This window comes from Nicotiana tabacum, chromosome 7 (assembly GCF_000715075.1).
Source record: "Nicotiana tabacum cultivar K326 chromosome 7, ASM71507v2, whole genome shotgun sequence".
Taxonomy (NCBI): domain Eukaryota; kingdom Viridiplantae; phylum Streptophyta; class Magnoliopsida; order Solanales; family Solanaceae; genus Nicotiana; species Nicotiana tabacum.
The window spans coordinates 120,388,368-120,405,230 of record NC_134086.1 but is presented as its reverse complement, the minus strand read 5'-3'; the positions used below and the strand labels follow the sequence as shown (position 1 = coordinate 120,405,230).

General features: G+C 36.0%; 1 protein-coding gene across 1 annotated transcript; it reads right to left on the bottom strand.

Annotated features, from left to right (window-relative positions):
* Positions 1 to 1,370: 1,370 nt before the first annotated feature.
* Positions 1,371 to 6,334, bottom strand: LOC107790487 (cinnamoyl-CoA reductase 1-like). Its single transcript, XM_016612409.2, has 3 exons — positions 5,620 to 6,334; positions 3,821 to 4,170; positions 1,371 to 1,640 (listed from the first exon to the last, which is right to left on the bottom strand). The coding sequence occupies exons 1-3, from the start codon at positions 6,103 to 6,105 to the stop codon at positions 1,484 to 1,486; spliced, it is 993 nt and encodes a 330-aa protein (XP_016467895.1). The 5' UTR covers positions 6,106 to 6,334; the 3' UTR covers positions 1,371 to 1,483.
* Positions 6,335 to 16,863: the final 10,529 nt, after the last annotated feature.

The window sequence follows — 16,863 nt, the reverse complement described above, 5'->3', positions numbered from 1 at the left end:
TGAAAGAAAAGACTGGGGAAGTTATATAATTTATAAATCTTTAAAATAATAAGAAGTGGGAAGAGGTGATTGATGCACATGGAATGCCAGAGAAAACCTCCATAATTAGAACAGACTACTGCTAGTCATTATCTTCACTCTTATTTCATCAATTCCCTTTATCGTAATAACCGGTCGGATTTACTATTTATTTTTCCTTGCTGATATATATAGATTATGTACGGATTATACATAATTACAATAGAAATTATACATATATTATATATCAACCGGCTATTTTTAATTTATGCGATTGGATGAGTGTTCATTTACGTTAATTCTTCATCTTTGTTTTTCATGTCTTATCTTAGTTCTTTCTCTCTCTTTTTTTCTTCTTCTAACATAAAAGAAGCTAGGAAACATACCATGTGCATCATCTTCCCCACTCCCTTAGCCCCTTTATACCTCTTTTTCGAATAAAAGCATCTTTCTTTTTATCTACCAAAAAAAAAATGAAATGAAGAAAAAGACTAACAACTAAAGCCAGACTAATATTGCTCACAATTCATTTATTTTCTACCTAAACTTGCTTGGTTATGGGTGACAACAACATACACAAAAGGTTCCATCTTTTAACTTTGGTCCCCTCAATCACGTGCCACTTAAGCTAACTCACAAAAATGTAACACAACAAATACCTAATAGACAAAAGTTAAATTACTTTCTTACTGAAAAAGAATTAGAGTATTATTTGCTTTACGATTTTTTTTTCTTGTTTTTAAAATAATAAATATAAATCCAATCAAAGTACTAGAATAATTCCAGTAACAGTACCTGGCTAAACCAGCTAGATCAGTTCTCAGTACTTGAAAAGTAAAACAGTTTCACTTATTACTTTTATGGTATTTTATAACTTATCTTCCGGTGATCGAAAAAAAATCAGTTTTGGAGCTATTATGCTGAATTCTGATTCTCACACAGTAACAGAGCATGGAGTTGTAAGGAATTCAAGAAAGCATCACGAATCAATCTTTTCAAAAGCAAAACTAAACATTCGACTGTAGAGAATTGGATTTGGATACCCTATCATTTTGTTCAATGTAAAAAGAAAACTCATTATCATAAAATTAAATTATCGCAGTAATAATCAGCTCCGGATCCTAATAGATGGAGAAAATAAAGGTCATGAATTCTAACAAGTGTCCATTATATTAATCAAAACGAGAGGTAATCCATTGTTTTAATCATCACAGTGGATTAAAAACAAAAAAAAGGTCATGATCCGTTAATCTCATTGGAAAACTAAAGCAACAATGGATGTCACCATGTGTGCAGGTATAATAATTATCATCACAGGGATAATCATAAATGAATTAAAAAAGTCAATTAAATTACCCAAAAAAACAGATAGAAATCATTCATTTAATGGTAATTATGAATCCATCTAAGCAAAAAAAAAAAAAAGAATCATGTGAATTTCTAAAAGCAAGTGGGTTCAAGATAATTAATTCTGCTGTTGCTTGAGGAAGCCTTTGGCTTTAAGGCTATCCACTGTGTCCCGAACAGCATCTTCAACTGGGGTGAAAGTTAGTCCCAAATCAATCAATCTTTTAGCAGCATCTTCGCAACCCACCAAGCCTGGCTGGGTTTCGCCTGCGAACCTGTTTTCAAAATTTTATTCAGCATTATTTGAGACAAGACCAGACCTATCATAAGAAAAGGAATCTTTTTTCTTATAAAAATATGGTAAATTATGCAATCGAAACTAAGACAAGAGAGAAATTCTCAAAAGGGAAATATAAAAGCTTATTTTTTTATTCAACTTTATGTGTCTTGCCTGATTCCATCACCTAGATTTATGGTCTCTTACAAGTTACAACTAGTATTCTAGCAGAATTACTGTCAAACTTCCAATTTGACTAAATAATATTTCAAGGAGTAAATAAAAGCATAGAATAAAGGAAATCGTTAGTAAAGTGGCACTAGTTTTGCACATGAATTTGTAGAAAAGCACATTCAATGCTCATGAAAATGCAGTCCACAGTCAACTTGGTAATGAGTCATTGGCTAAATAAATGCAGTTAGGAGACATTTCAATATGAGGCACATGGTAGTTAGGAGCAAACCGATGGTTAATAGATCATTTCCATTCCATGAAAATCCAGATACTCTAGCACAAACAGACAAAGTGGATTGTACTGAAATAAAATTCGGATATGAGGAGTTTATAAAGCCAGTTTCTTGCTTATGGATTGACTATGACCCTTATCAAATAAAGTTAAGCTGATTAAGCAGACCCTGGTACAAATTATGAAAATGTCGACCTTGAAACATGTTAACGAACTTTACATAACTAAACAAATGCTGAGGCAGAACTTCAGCAACATATCTCAATCGAAAAGCTATTCAGGATAACAAGAATAGAATCTCCAAAAGGAAGGATAAGCTCAATGGGAAACATGAAAGGAGACCAATGGGACTTGGAATGGCTATAGAGGTAGCTAGCAGTTCATAGTGGGGTTTCTTTGGGTAGCCTAACAGTTTTGTAGTGGGGTTATTAAGGCCTAGATATCATAAAGGTGGTCTTGATTCTCGACAGTTGTGACTTTTGCATGTGTGAGCAATTGGAAATCCTTTAAGCTAATACTGAAGGTGGGGGTCAATGCATCAAATGAGAGCAATATATACCTATACTCCTAGAAGTTAGGTTCTTACTGCAAAATTTAGTTCATGCCAAAGTGGTGACAGAGCAGCTCCTGTTGCCCCCCTCCAAGTTCCAACCACCCCACTACTATAAACCATGTAGTAGTTGATTCTACACTAAAATGAAAGTATTATTGCCCTACAATTATTTAGTAGTCACTCCATTATCACTTACCAATTTTGTGGGAAGTGTACGAACACAATGCTAATAGGTTCTTCTAATGAGTATAGTATAGTATAGTAGTCTATACTATTGCTGTGGGTGATTGAAAGCTCTACCTTTTTCACACCTCAAAATAATGTTTTAAACATTTAACCCTATTCAGTAATATAGCATTCAGACATTTTACTCGTAATCTCTCCAAAGCTTAAATGGTGGCCGATTAAAGGGACATAGGAAGTAGCTTGAAATGTAAAAGTGAAGTAATTTTATCAATTTTGAAATAAAATAAACTAGTGTTAATATAATTATTATTTGGAGATGTTGGTGCACAAAAGAAGTCCTTTTAAAAGAAAAGGTCAAACATTTCAGGACAAGACAGAGCAAAAGTAAGTGATTTCCATTGAGATGGAGGAAGTAGTGTGGTGATAAAAGTGATTGTCTATACGTAGTGCTGAAGAAAATCTAGCAACTACAACCTTTAAGTAACTACTAAAGTCCTCTTCCCCAAGTTTTCCAGCTAGATATCAACTATCAGTTGTTAAGGATTCAAACCTGCTCATTTCATACCGTTCAAATGTAAAACAACACAGAATTTCAGTTTTATCATTATCTAGTCAAAGGAAGCATAGCTGCATCTGTGCTTTTGACTTATGCGGTAAACAAGTAACTAGTTGGCTATATAAAAATTCAGTGTGATAGAACTTAGAATTTTATTTGTTGGGAAGAATATAGGACTGGATTAACATATGTGAATTCATGGATTGTCATCAGATTTACTCCAGGCGTTTCAAAAGTCTGATACAGAATCCATATAATGATATACATGCTATTTTTGCCAACAGCAGGGAGAAGCAGTCAGAGAAGATTAAACTTGAGGATGGCATATTATCTTTGAAGTGAATGCGAAAAGAATTTTAAAAAGAAATTACTTACTAGAGAGGGGCAAAAGATGAACTAAAAGATATGACAACAAACCTGTGGATAGGGAATTCAGGGTAAAGTTTCGAGACTCTTTCAGCAAAATCACCGAACTGGTAAATGCCATTGGTACACAGGTGTCTTCCAGAAGCATGAGGGGACTCGAACAACAAAATCTGTGCCTTCGCCACATCTTTGACGTGCACAGCCCCCAACCAATGATACTCTTGAGTGTCTGTTGATCCCTGAAGCAGCTGTTGCAAAACAGCGCAGCTTGCATTCAGTCCAGGTTGCAAGAGTTGGCCAAGACATGTAGCTGGATTAATTGCTACCACATCCAGTCTATTCTTCTCAGCAAATTCCCATGCAGCCTTCTCAGCAAGTGTCTTTGAGACTGGGTACCATTTCTGTCATCAAACTCGATTATGATTATTGTGTTTAAGAACACTTCACCATGTAATCAAATAATTGAAGTGGCATGGATGAGTGATAGTTTTATCATATATGGTCATCGCAGAATCAGGAACTGTCAAGTTTTAAATAACAGTAAACTTAGAAGTTAAGGAAATCAAAAAGAAAGGTCTGTATATTAGGACATGGTAAATAATTGAGTACATCACCCTCGATAAAATTCGAGTATACAAGAGTATTAGAGTTTAGAGTAGTGGATATGCAAGCAACAATCTCTATATAAGCCTAAAGCTCTGGAATAAGTAAATAACTAAGCTATATAATTAATAAACATTATATAACTTCAGACGATTATACTACTATTTACAAAGTTACAAGCGTTATGTTGAAGGGCAAGTGAAATACATATTAAGCAGTGTTCCTCTCTTGGAATGTCAATTATTTTTGCTCCATCTTCTCTTTATGTTATTTCATCAAGCATTCAATTATCATAAACCAACTCAAATTAAAACCGAATGGTATCATCTATTATTAATAGAAATAATTCCTTACAACATCAAATTGAAAATAATGTTTTTTTATATTTTCATTTTAATTAATAGTAAAATTATTATACATGTTGTATACTTATACCTCGTAAAACTAAATTGGGAAACAAATACTAGTAGTAGAGTACACATAATAGTAAGCTGCATAGTTTAAGACACTAAGCTGCATAGTTGCACGCAAAACTCCTGCATATTTTTCTGTTTTTGAGCACTACAGGTTAATTGGATATCTAAATTAAATATGGTGCAATAACGATCTTAATGAGAGTGATGCAGATTTGGGAGCATAGTCAATCATACACGAGAATAAACTTAACCATGAAACCGTGTTTTTTTACCATGATTAATTGATAAAGCATGTAATTTTACATACTATTAATTAACTATGTTTGAAAAATACTCTAAAACTTAGGTGAAAGACACGTGTTGATGTGATGAATGAGTAAATTTTTATTTTTAAAGATTAAGACATCTGAATCGGAATGAACATAGGTTTGTTTCTCAAAACGTGAATGCATAAACTTTATCTTTATTAAAAAAATTAATAAATAAAAAATTCAAAGTTTATGCGAACCTATTTCCTTTTTGGTCCGTTCCAAAAAGAATGACCCCTTTCTAAATTTGCTTAAACTTATAATTTTACCCTTAATGAGAAGTTTTTATAACCACAAAAATACTCTAACCCTTTTGACTTGTTTAGGATCACAAATTTTAAAAGTCTTCATTTTTTCTTAAATTTTGTAATCAGTCAAACATGTTCACATAAATTAGAACGGAAGGAGTAATTACTTTGCAATTGTATTAATATTCAATTTACTCAAACATTTGAGTGAAATTAAGAAAATAAATAAATAAACATATCACGTGACATGCACGTGTATGGGTAAAGAATGACACCTGGCGAGACGTGCAATAGTCAAGATCAGTCCATGACGACTCATCGAAGACCTTATTTTCCGGCCAACCAGGATTAGGCACGATGGCGGAGATTGAGGAAGTGAGCACCACGCGCCGAACATTAAACCTCTTCGCCGCCGTGAGCACGTTGATAGTACCCTGTACAGCCGGCTCCACCAGCTCCTTCTGCGGGTCCACGGGGTCCTCCAGCGTACACGGCGACGCCACGTGGAAAACTCCCCCGCCGGCACATCCCTCAATTGCTCTGGCAACTGCGTCGGCGTCAAGTATATTAACTTCGTACACCAATAGGCGGATTCCGGCGTTAGACGCGCCGGCGAGAGAGTAGAGGTGAGAAGGATCGGAACCGGGGAAGATGGCGGCGTGGATGATGGTGTAGCCACGGTCCAAGAGCGTCTGAACCACCCATGAACCAATGAATCCGTTGGCTCCAGTGACGCAAACTGGTGGTTTTTCGTTTGCCATTACTGGAATTGTGTAAAACTCAAGTGGAATTGTGTACTTAAATTAGTAGATAAAAGTTATAGTTGGTGAATATATGTAATATGAATGGGTTAGTGAAAGAGTTGAAATCGGATTAAAAGACAACGAAAGCTTATCCTTTAATCCCATTATTATGATTTTATCCATTAGAGTCGTCATTTTTCATGACACATTGGGTCCGAAATTGTAGCTACAGTTTCCGATCAAGAATGAAGTTCCTTACATGCGATCCCCTTTCAAATAGAATGAAGAGTCTATATGGGAATTAAAAAAAAAACAGATATTGATTTATTCACTATCTTTTAAAATTAAAATTACATATTTAAAAATAGATAAATACAATTAGTTTGAATCTCAAAATATAGAAAGTGTTATTCAATCCGTATTTTTAACTCTTTCCCTTTTTGTATAAGTTGATTACCAAGCTAATTGTAAATAGGCTAAAACCTATTATTGCTAAGATAATAGGACCTACTTAAACTAGTTTTCAACAAGGTAAACGAGCTTCTGATAATGCTATTACAGTACAAGAAGTTTTAAACTATTTTAGGAATATTAAAGGTAAAACTTCTTACATGCTTTTGAAATTAGATCTAGAAAAGGCGTTTGACAAGTTAGAATGGTCATTTATTCGGAGAACACTTATATATTTTAATATTCCTGCTTCACTGATTACTTTAATCATGTCATGTGTTACAACAACTTCGGTTTCTATTTTAATTAATGGTTCTAGGACTCCATATTTTGTTCCGACAAGAGGCATTCGTCAGGGTGATCCTTTGTCACCTTACTTATTCATAATGTGTATGGAAATGCTCTCACATAGCATTTCATTATCAGTAGATTACCTACAATGGCAACCCAGTAGCCTATCTCGAAATAGCCCACAACTTTCACACCTTTTATTTGCGGACGACATTATTTTGTTTTCTAAAATTACTACTAAGAGTTGTCATGCAATAGTTGATGTTCGAGACCACTTTACCTCTTGCTCCGGTCAACAAGTTAATTTTGAAAAATCTAAGGCTTACTTCTCCAAGAATAGCTCCCAATCTGACCGGAATTTTGTTATAGACACTTTTTCAATTAAGGAAGGGATTTCGTTTGGTAAATATTTAGGGTTTCCTATGTTCAATACTCGACCTAAAAATGAGGACTTTTAATTCCTTCTAGATAATTTTAAGAATAGATTAGCGTGATGGAAAACTAGTTTTTTAACTATGACAGGTCGCACTACTCTTATTAAATCTACTCTGAATAACCTTCCAAATCATATTATGCAGTATATTCAAATTCCCAAACATATTATCAAAAAAATGGAGCAATACCAATGGAATTTTCTTTGGGGCACTACCTTAACAAAGAAGAGAATGCACTTTCTCAAATGGAATGTTGTAACAACCCCAAAAGTTATAGGTGGTCTGGGCATTCAAAAATTAGGGCAAAAAAATAAGGCTTTACTAGCAGGCCTTGCTTGGAGAATTTTCCAATCTCCTCAAGCAATGTGGTCAAGGATTCTTATTAACAAATACATCCACAAAAATACTGTGTTGAATAATTCCAAAACTTAGGATAACATCCTGAGAGGCTGGAACCTTTGCCAAATGGGTATTAAATGGAGAATAGGAGATGGCAAGCATATTAGTGTTTGAGATGACCCCTGGTTAAAGCCAGGCACAATGCTGCGCTCTATGATACAAGGCCCCTTAATTTTGGAACAAACAAGTCTAACAATTTCTCAATACTTAATCCCATAGGATGGAATAGGGAAATAATTCCTTTTGACCTAGGGCATAACATTAATCGTTTGATGGATGCTACTTACGTATCCCACTTTCGCAATCAAGCAGATCTAATCTACTGGGGTCTAACTCGAACTAGCAAATTTACTGTTAATTCGATGTATACCACACTTGAGGTAGACACACAGTCTTCTACGACTCACTCCCATACTTTTTCATGGATTTGGAAACTCCATATCCATCCAAAAATTAAAACCTTTATTTGGCTTCTTTGCCATAATAGGTTACCAACCAGACTTTACTTAAAAAACTCTAATATTATCCGAGATGCTACTTGTTTTTACTGTCAAAGGGAGGATTGACCTATTAAACACATTTTTCTCGATTGCTTAAATGCTAGGAAATATTGGCAAGAATTGGGTTTCATGCACCTTATTAGTCACTGTAACGACCCGACCAGTTGTTTTGAGCTTTTGCACTTTGCTCGCCAGTTCTTGGGCATTACTTGCCCCATGTGGTGTATTATGACTTATGTAAATCATTAGTGTTGGGTTTCAGGTTAATCAGAATGAATTTGGAAGAACAGTTCTCAGTTGAAGCTTGAAATTTGAAAGGTTTGACCAAAATTTGACTTATGTGTATTTGATCTCGGATTGGAATTTTTATGATTTGATTAGCTCCGTTAGGTGATTTATGAATTAGGAGTGCGATCGGAATTGGCTTTGGAGGTCCGGTGTAGAATTAGGCTTGAATTGGCGAAGTTAGTATTTCGGCAAATTCCGGTTGGTAGGCGAGATTTTGATATAGTAGTCAGAATGGAATTCCGAGAGTTGATGTAGCTTCATTATGTCATTTGTGATGTGTGTGCAAAATTTCAGATTATTCTGACATCGTTTGGTCAGGTTTTTGATCGAAAGAGTATTTCGGAAGTTTTTGGAAACTTAGGCTTGAATTCGATGAATTTTGGGTAATTTGATATTGTTTGAGGTATTTTGATGATTGGATCAGGTTTGAATGATGTTATGAATTATTTTGGCATTTTTGGTCGATGTCCCATGAGGCTCGGATAAGTTTTGGAAGAGTTTTTTGGAAGATTTTGTCGTTTTGAGCATAAACATGTAATGATCCAAAGGTCCATTTTTAGTTCTAGAGATCAAAATTTGATTTCGAGACTTCTGGAATTTTGATAATGAATTATAGGACTGATCTGGAAAGTTTGGTCTAATTTCATCAAGTCACGATTGGGTTTTTGACACGAAACATGAGTTAATTGTTTAACGAGTGAAATGGGTATTGAACTGAGTAAATGAGGTCCGAATTAAGTTTCGACTGAAGGGCTATATTTGTATCATTATTTGTGACTCATAGGAATAAGAATCATTGAATTCCGAGGTCCCAGTCCCGAGAAATGAATTTTTGAGTAAAATTGTTTTCTGAAAATATTTAAGGAAAATGGAAATGAAATTTGATTAGAAAGTGATGATATCGGGCCCGTATTTTAGTTCTGGTGCCTGGTAAAGGTCTTATATATGGTTTAAGCACTTTCTATAAAGTTTGGTTGAAAACGGACGTCGTTTGACGTGTTTCGGACTCAAAATGGAAAATTTGATGTTTTATGAAATTTGAAAAAATTCTTGGATTTTAAAGCTTAATTCGTGGTATATGACGTTATTTTGGCGATTTGATCGCACGGTTAAGTTCGTAGGATGTTGTTGAGTTAGTGTATATGTTTGGTTAGGAGCCCCGAGGGCTCGGGAGTGTTTTGGAGGTGTCTCGGAGTGATTTTGGACTTAGGAAAAATTGCAGAAAATTGCAGAAACAATACCGTGTACAGTACCCCATGAACAGTACCGTGAATAGTACCGTGGACAGTACCGTGAATAGTACCCCGTGAACAGTACCGTGCACAGTAAAAACGTATGAACAGTACCCCGAAAATTCCTGGACAATGTATAATTCGGGAGTCCGAGAGTTTTCTCATTTTTTGAGCTTTGGAGCTCGGATTGAAGCGATTTTCACCATATGGATTGGGGTAAGTGTTTTATATCTAAAAGTGATTATATTTAATGATTCCATGGTTACTTTCATCATGAATAGTGAATCAAATGGAAGAAATTGGAGAAAATTGTAAACCTTTCAAAAACGAAAATTCTAGATTTGGAGGCCGAATTGTTGTCGGATTTTGATAAAATTTGTATGGTTGGACTCGTGGTTGGATGGGATTTCATATTTTGTAACTTTTACCGAGTTCTGAGATGTGGGCCCCACGGACGAATTTTGAGTGTAATTTCAGATTTTTGATGAAAAATGTAGAATTCCATATGGAATTAATTCCTATAATTTTTATTAACTGAATCGAATCGTTATGGCTAGATTCGAGGCATTCAGAGGTCAATTCGAGGGGCAAAGGCATCGCGAGCTAGAGAATTAGCCGGTTCGAGGTGAGTAATGATTGTAAATGATGCCCTGAGGGTTTGAAACCCCGAATTGCACATCGTAGTGCTATATTGAGGTGAGACACGCGCTGGATGATGAGCGCGGGGTCTTTTACTACTGGGGATTGTGACTTGGTCCGTCCCGATTGATGATTTTACTGCGTATTTTACTGAAACTTATTTGTTATCATCATGATTTGGGTTGTTTGCCATATTTGGTCTTCGTGCCAATTATTTGAATCCTTCGGGGATTTTTATCACTATTTCCTCACTGTTTTGACTTATATTTAAACTCAGTCCTGTTGATGATTATTATTTTACAAACTCAACCACTTTTATACAGATTTGAAACTCAAATGATATTTCTAAATGATATTTTGGGCTGAGAACTACTGTTTACAAATGCCCAAGGGGCTTATGATGATTTTTGGACTGAGTGAGGTCGAGGGCGATATGTGATGATATGCTGAGTGATATGAGGCCGAGGGCCTATGATACTTTATACGCCACGCAGTGGTTTGAGTGATGTGAGGCCGAGTGATATGAGGTCGAGGGCCTATGATACTTTATACGCCGCGCAAGGGCTTATGATGATTTCTGGACTGAGTGATATGAGGCCGAGGGCCTGTGATACTATTTATGCCATGCGGTGGCTTGAGTGATGTGAGGATATGCTGAGTGATGATGCCACGAGGTGGCTTGATATAGCGCTTGGGCCGTAAGGGGCCCCTCCGGAGTTTGCACACCCACAGTGAGCGCGAGTACCCATTATGCTGAGTGATTGGTACTATGCCCGAAAGGCTGATATGAGTGATTGTGAGGTAGCCCGCGGGGCTGATACTGTTATGAGAGTGAGCCCGAGGGACTGATACTGTACTGAGTGACTGATACTGTGCCCGAGGGGCAGATTTCTACTTGTTATTTTGATACGGTGCCCGAGGGGCAGATTTCTAATTGTTATTTTGATACTGTGCCCGAGGGGCAGATTTCTACTTGTATTTTGATACTGAGCCCGAGGGGCAGATTTCTACTTGTTATTTACTGCCAAATTACCTATTTTAATTGTTTTAAAAGAGATTTCATTTGATACTTCAGTGATTTACTGGTTTTAAGTGATTTCACTACTTCCGTATAGAATGCTTTGTGCTTGTACGTGTTTTCTTGCTTTCAGACGTTATTTATATTTATTACTCACTGAGTCGAAGTACTCACATTACTCCCTACACCTTGTGTGCAGATTCAGGTATGTTTTGGCTGATCGGAGGCAGAGTCATCAGAGTTTAGCAAGGTTGTTGCCGGCGTTCGCAACACTGCTTCTCTCTCCCCATTTCATTAGTCTGTATTTGTACACTCCAGGCTTTTAGTTGTATTTATACCCTAGTAGATGCTCGTGACTTGTGACACCCCGGTTAGGGCTGTGTCGGGCTAGGTTTCCGCATTTTATCTATATTTTCTGCTATTTGGTATTATTAAACCATGTTGTACTATAATTGTGTTAAATAACTGTTTAAAAGGACGAATTGGGTTAGACTGACTGGACTTGTCTTCACGAGAGGCGCCATCACGACCAGGTTCGGGATTTGGGTCGTGACAGTTACATTACCAACCTGTCATCCACACATACTTGGGTACGTGAACTCATTTTTAATAAAAACTCCAACCTTCCTTTTCACATCAACCCTCATACTTACTTACCTATTAGTTTATGGAATATTTGGCTTACACGAAACGATAACCTGTTTAACATGACTAGAGTTAATATTCTCCATAATCATATTACTCAACAAGTAGCGGAATTTACTTACTTGGCTTCTTATACTTGTAAGACTAATCGTATAATAAAACCAACTAAGAATATCAAATGGAATCCTCCAACTGCTCTTTGTTATAAACTTAATACTAATGGAGCTTTTTCAGCTAATACGGCAGGCATATGAGGATTAATTAGGAACTCCAAAGCTGAATGGATTTTAGGTTTCTCAGGATCTGCACTACATGATTCATCCATTTTTGCAGAGCTCTATGCATTAACACAGGACTTGAAATTAGCTTATGAAAATAACATTGCACCTCTGTAGGTGCAGGTGGATGCAAAGGATCTTATACTATTATTACATTCTGAAAATATTGCTTTCTCTAACTTAATTGTTGAATGCAGGTACTATCTGGGCCAGCTAGGTAACCCTGTAGTCAAACACGCGTACATAGAGCAAAACATGGTAGCAGACCGACTAGCAAAAGCAGGCCACAATTTTGGAAAGGAATATTTGCCAAGAGTTTTTGAACATGTTCCTAATTTTGTTGAACTAACTTTTGCACAGGACAAGGCTTGTCTAGAAGGAACTCAATCACGCCAAGACACTGCTTGGCAAAATTACAGTGGCAATATGAATCGCCTATGTCCGTGTGTAACTAGTTGTCATGATGATAATTCCAATAGGATGACCATGACAACTATAAATACTAGTAGTAGTTTAGGATTTTGTAATACAACAATGGTTTGTGATAGGATGCCAGTTAGGCCCCAGCCATCTGTACGCGGTTATTAAATGCTTATATATTATCTTTTCAGACCAAAAAAAACTCTTTCCCTTTAAGTCCGAACTAGATATCAAACTTCCAGGATTTATGTTTATGTTACAATGTCAGGATAACATGTCTTTTAAGGGAAATCGTATCTTTTTGGCCAATGTTTATGCTACAATGTCAGGATAACATGTCTTTGTGACACAACAATGAATAAGGAAAAGGTTGTGACCAAAAAAACGATTTTGAATTATATATACTGATAACATAAACGAAAAAGAGTCAAAATTACCCCTGTCGTTTGCTAATGATTTATAAATACCCTCCGTCCATCTATCCGTCCAAAAAACACACGACGTTATTTCTATATCTAAAAGTACCCCTCTTTTTAACGGTGCAGCACATAGGCTCCACGTCTAATGTGTTGTCATTTTTTTATTGGACCACGTGGCTCTGTTCAGAATCCAAATATTCGCCCCATTAACCAAACCTGCCCAATTATTTGCTTGACCCATTACTTTCTCTTTTTCTTAATCTTTTCCCTTTCCCTTTCTTCCTCCTTCCTCTGATGGGTCAGAAAAGAAAAATTTGGCTGGGTGGTAATAAGATGGGTAAGAAAAAAGGGAGACAAACCTTCGATGGGGAATCTGCCGGCGACTGCTCCGGCAAATCTGTTGGTGTCAAATTCTGGGTATTTTGTTTGTCTATAGGTCATGTGCCTAAAACTAAGGAGAGTAATCAAGGGCAGTGCTGAAAGTATGGAGTAGAAGAAGTAAGCTAATGTATTGAAAAGTCTGCTTCTTTTTTTCTTCCAAGTTTTGCACAGTAAACCCAATCCTTTTTTTCTCTGGTGGATTAACAGTGAATTTTCCCTTGTTTGTAAGTCAGCGGATAAAAAACTAAGAAAAAAAATGGGGAATTTCATCCATCCAGCCTATTTTTCGTCCTATGGATGCAGATTCGTCGCTTTTGGTGATTTCACAAATAGGAGGCAAGTCATTTCAAGGAGCATATGATTCTCCTAGCTTGGAAGGCAATCTCAGAAGCACCAACTAATTCTTGCTCGCATGCTTGTTGATACCCAATTTTTTTCTATATATTTTCAATATGTAAAATACCTTCAAAATAGCATATGTATGCATATAAGGTTTTATTATTATTTCATAATTAAAGATTTTTAATTGATTTATTTCCACTTTTTATCCATAAAATCCCAATAATTATTTTCAAAATTATTATTTTGATAATTCATCTATTGGATTTTTATATTTATGCCAAAATATGGCTAAGGAATTTTTTACAATTTTATTTAGTATTTTTAAAGCTAAATTTCACATAATTGCAATATTGGCCCTTTTAAGGTTTAATTAGGTTTTATATTTATAAAATAGGATCATGTATTTTTTAAATTGTTAATTATGCATTATAAATTATTTTAGTACTTTAATTTATTTTTCAGAAACTATTTACTATTTTTTATAAATTAAAAAGGGAAAATAACTATTTAAATAACAACCCCTTTTTTATTTCAATTATAACCCAAATCGGACCCCAATTCCCCAGCCCAATTTTTAATTAAAACTGACCCTAACCCAATTTTAACCCAAGCTCAAACCGGATCCCCACCTACCCCGTTCAATCTGGACCGTTGATCATTCAGATCAACAGTCCCCATTCCACCTGTCATAACTAAACCCAAACAACCCCCTAACCTAATTCATTTCCCACCAACCCGCCGCCCTTGAATCTCCTTTCCTCTCCAATTCTCTCTGCAACCTCACTCAAACCCTAGTCGCCGCCACCCAAATCAACCCTAATCCTCTTCGATCCTCACTTAGTCCATGGACTCCCATGGTTGTTTGAGATGTATACCGGTCTCCTATGTCTACTGGTTGCTTGTATTCGTGATTTCATGTGAAGAGATCTAGTTCACATGAGATCTTGTCTACTGGTTGCTCAACTTCTATCCATGGTCTTTTTCCGGCCATTCATGGCCGTTCGAGTCAGATTTGTGACTTTCCCGCTAGATCGGTAACTTTTCGAAGTTTTTCTCACTTTTTCTGGGTTCTCTGAAACCCTAACTTTAAAAGCTTTCCAATTTTCTTTCAGATCTGTCTTAGATCTGTGCATGTTATGAACCTCTTGGTGTTTTCTCAAAAGTTTTTTGATTTCTTTCAAAGTGACTCTTCGTCTTCAACAATTAGAGTTTTTCTTAACCTCTTTTAAAAGGTTTCTTCTCCGATTTTCAATGTTGTCTTATGATTTTACTATATTTAAACTGTTTGTTTATGTTCTTCTTCTACCTGGTTCATTGTGTTGAAAACCTTAGGTATTTTTGGGTTTCTGAAACTGCCTTCGTTTATTTTGTATGTGTGCCTATTTCGATTGAGTTCTTTATGGTTATATCCTTTCTCTCGTTTGCCTTGACTGATTCTGAGTTCTTACCATTTTAACCCACCTTGCTAAAATCCTAATTTCTTAAAATTTTCCTCACTTGTTACTGTGAGTTTTTGAAGACTTCCTTTACTTATTTTCGTGTGTTGGTCTGGTCTCCTTTACCTGTTGCTATGTGTTAGACTGGTTTCTTCATTTTTAGTTCTATGTGACTACTTGACTTGTTGATTACCATGCTTCGAGTAGTCCTTAGCCTACTCATGTCACCTTGGTATGTTTGTGTTCATCTAGTTTGCTTCTTTTGTCAATATGTTTGACCCTGCATGTCTGATACGCCTGTCATTTTTTTCTATTTATATGTCAAAGTGCAGAATCATGACTCCCTCTTGATTGATCTTGATTTCCTTAAATTACAGCTTGATTATAAAGTTTTCTTATAAACCCCTAATTTTACTCGTTTGTTTAAGTTGATTGATTCCCTTCCTTTATTTGCTGTGATGTTTCACCCCTGCTGAATCCTTTTCCCAAATTAAGTATATTATGTACTTAGACTCGATTATATACTCTATACTTTTACCACCCCTATATGGTAAAAATTAATCTTTGTCAAACTGATTCTCTTTCCTTAATTATCCCTGTAGTATCCGTTTGAGCTGTAACTCCTTGATTAAGGGGAAGTACTTGTATTAATTGATTCTGATGATGATTATTTCCATATTTGTGTTAAACCTTTACTTGTTACCTTATTTTCCACTTCTTTTCAAAGCTATAAATACCCTACCCTCTCTTCTTTAAGCATACGAATAATTTAGTTCAGAACACACACTTACACACTCAAACTCTCTCTCTTTCTCTACTACTACTTGTGATACTACTTTGTCTAGCCGGCTTAAAGCCAAGGCTAGACTGAGGAGCTCTGATTGCTTTACCTTTTTCTGCACTTTGCCCTTCAACTGGTATGTTCTTAGTTTAAATACTGAAACTCAACTCTATGTGTTCTCTTGTGTGTCAATCCTTGTCTCTTCTTGCTTACTACTTTACTCAGCATGCTTAAAATTCTGCCCTCCTTTGTTTAAATGTAATCAGTATGTTTACTTGTTCCTGTTTATGTCCTTCAACTAGCATGTCTTCTAATGTACTTGATTCATGACTAATTATGTGTTTCTAATTTGGATCCTCTATGTCCCCAACCCCTACTTCCCTGTTTGTATATGCTGAAGCTGTACTGCTCTCTGAACTTATTCTGTATGTGTTGATTGTTTCTCCTATCCCCTGTCCCTTTCAAAACTGTTTTTCCCTAAGCAACTCTTCTGTTGTTGTTGCTAATTTATTTCAAACTAATCATTTTCAAAATTGTTTTCCAATTCAACTCTCTTAAATCTATGACAAGCACTCTCACATGCACTCTTAGATCATTACGTTCTGCCCCTCTTGCGTGAGCCTTGCTTTGGAACCCTTGAGCTCCCTATGAACCTGGATACATAAGAGCTGACCCTTCCATACTACACTTACTCTTGGTTATCCAATCTGGGTGCGAGCACTGCCCGGGATCCCTTGAGGTCCTTAAGGAACTCTGACACACCCAGATATGAGAAAGCCTATGGAACAATATTGGCATTTGAGGTGCTTTATTACATAACTCA

What these genes read in the sequence shown, in the direction of transcription:
- LOC107790487 (XM_016612409.2), bottom strand. Translation starts at nt 6,105, where the DNA reads ATGGCAAACGAAAAACCACCAGTTTGCGTCACTGGAGCCAACGGATTC. An exon ending in ACTATTGCACGTCTCGCCAG is followed by an intron (nt 4,171 to 5,619) that starts GTGTCATTCTTT and finishes GTTTGATGACAG; the next exon opens with AAATGGTACCCAGTCTCAAA. An exon ending in CCTGAATTCCCTATCCACAG is followed by an intron (nt 1,641 to 3,820) that starts GTTTGTTGTCAT and finishes TTTTGAAAACAG; the next exon opens with GTTCGCAGGCGAAACCCAGC.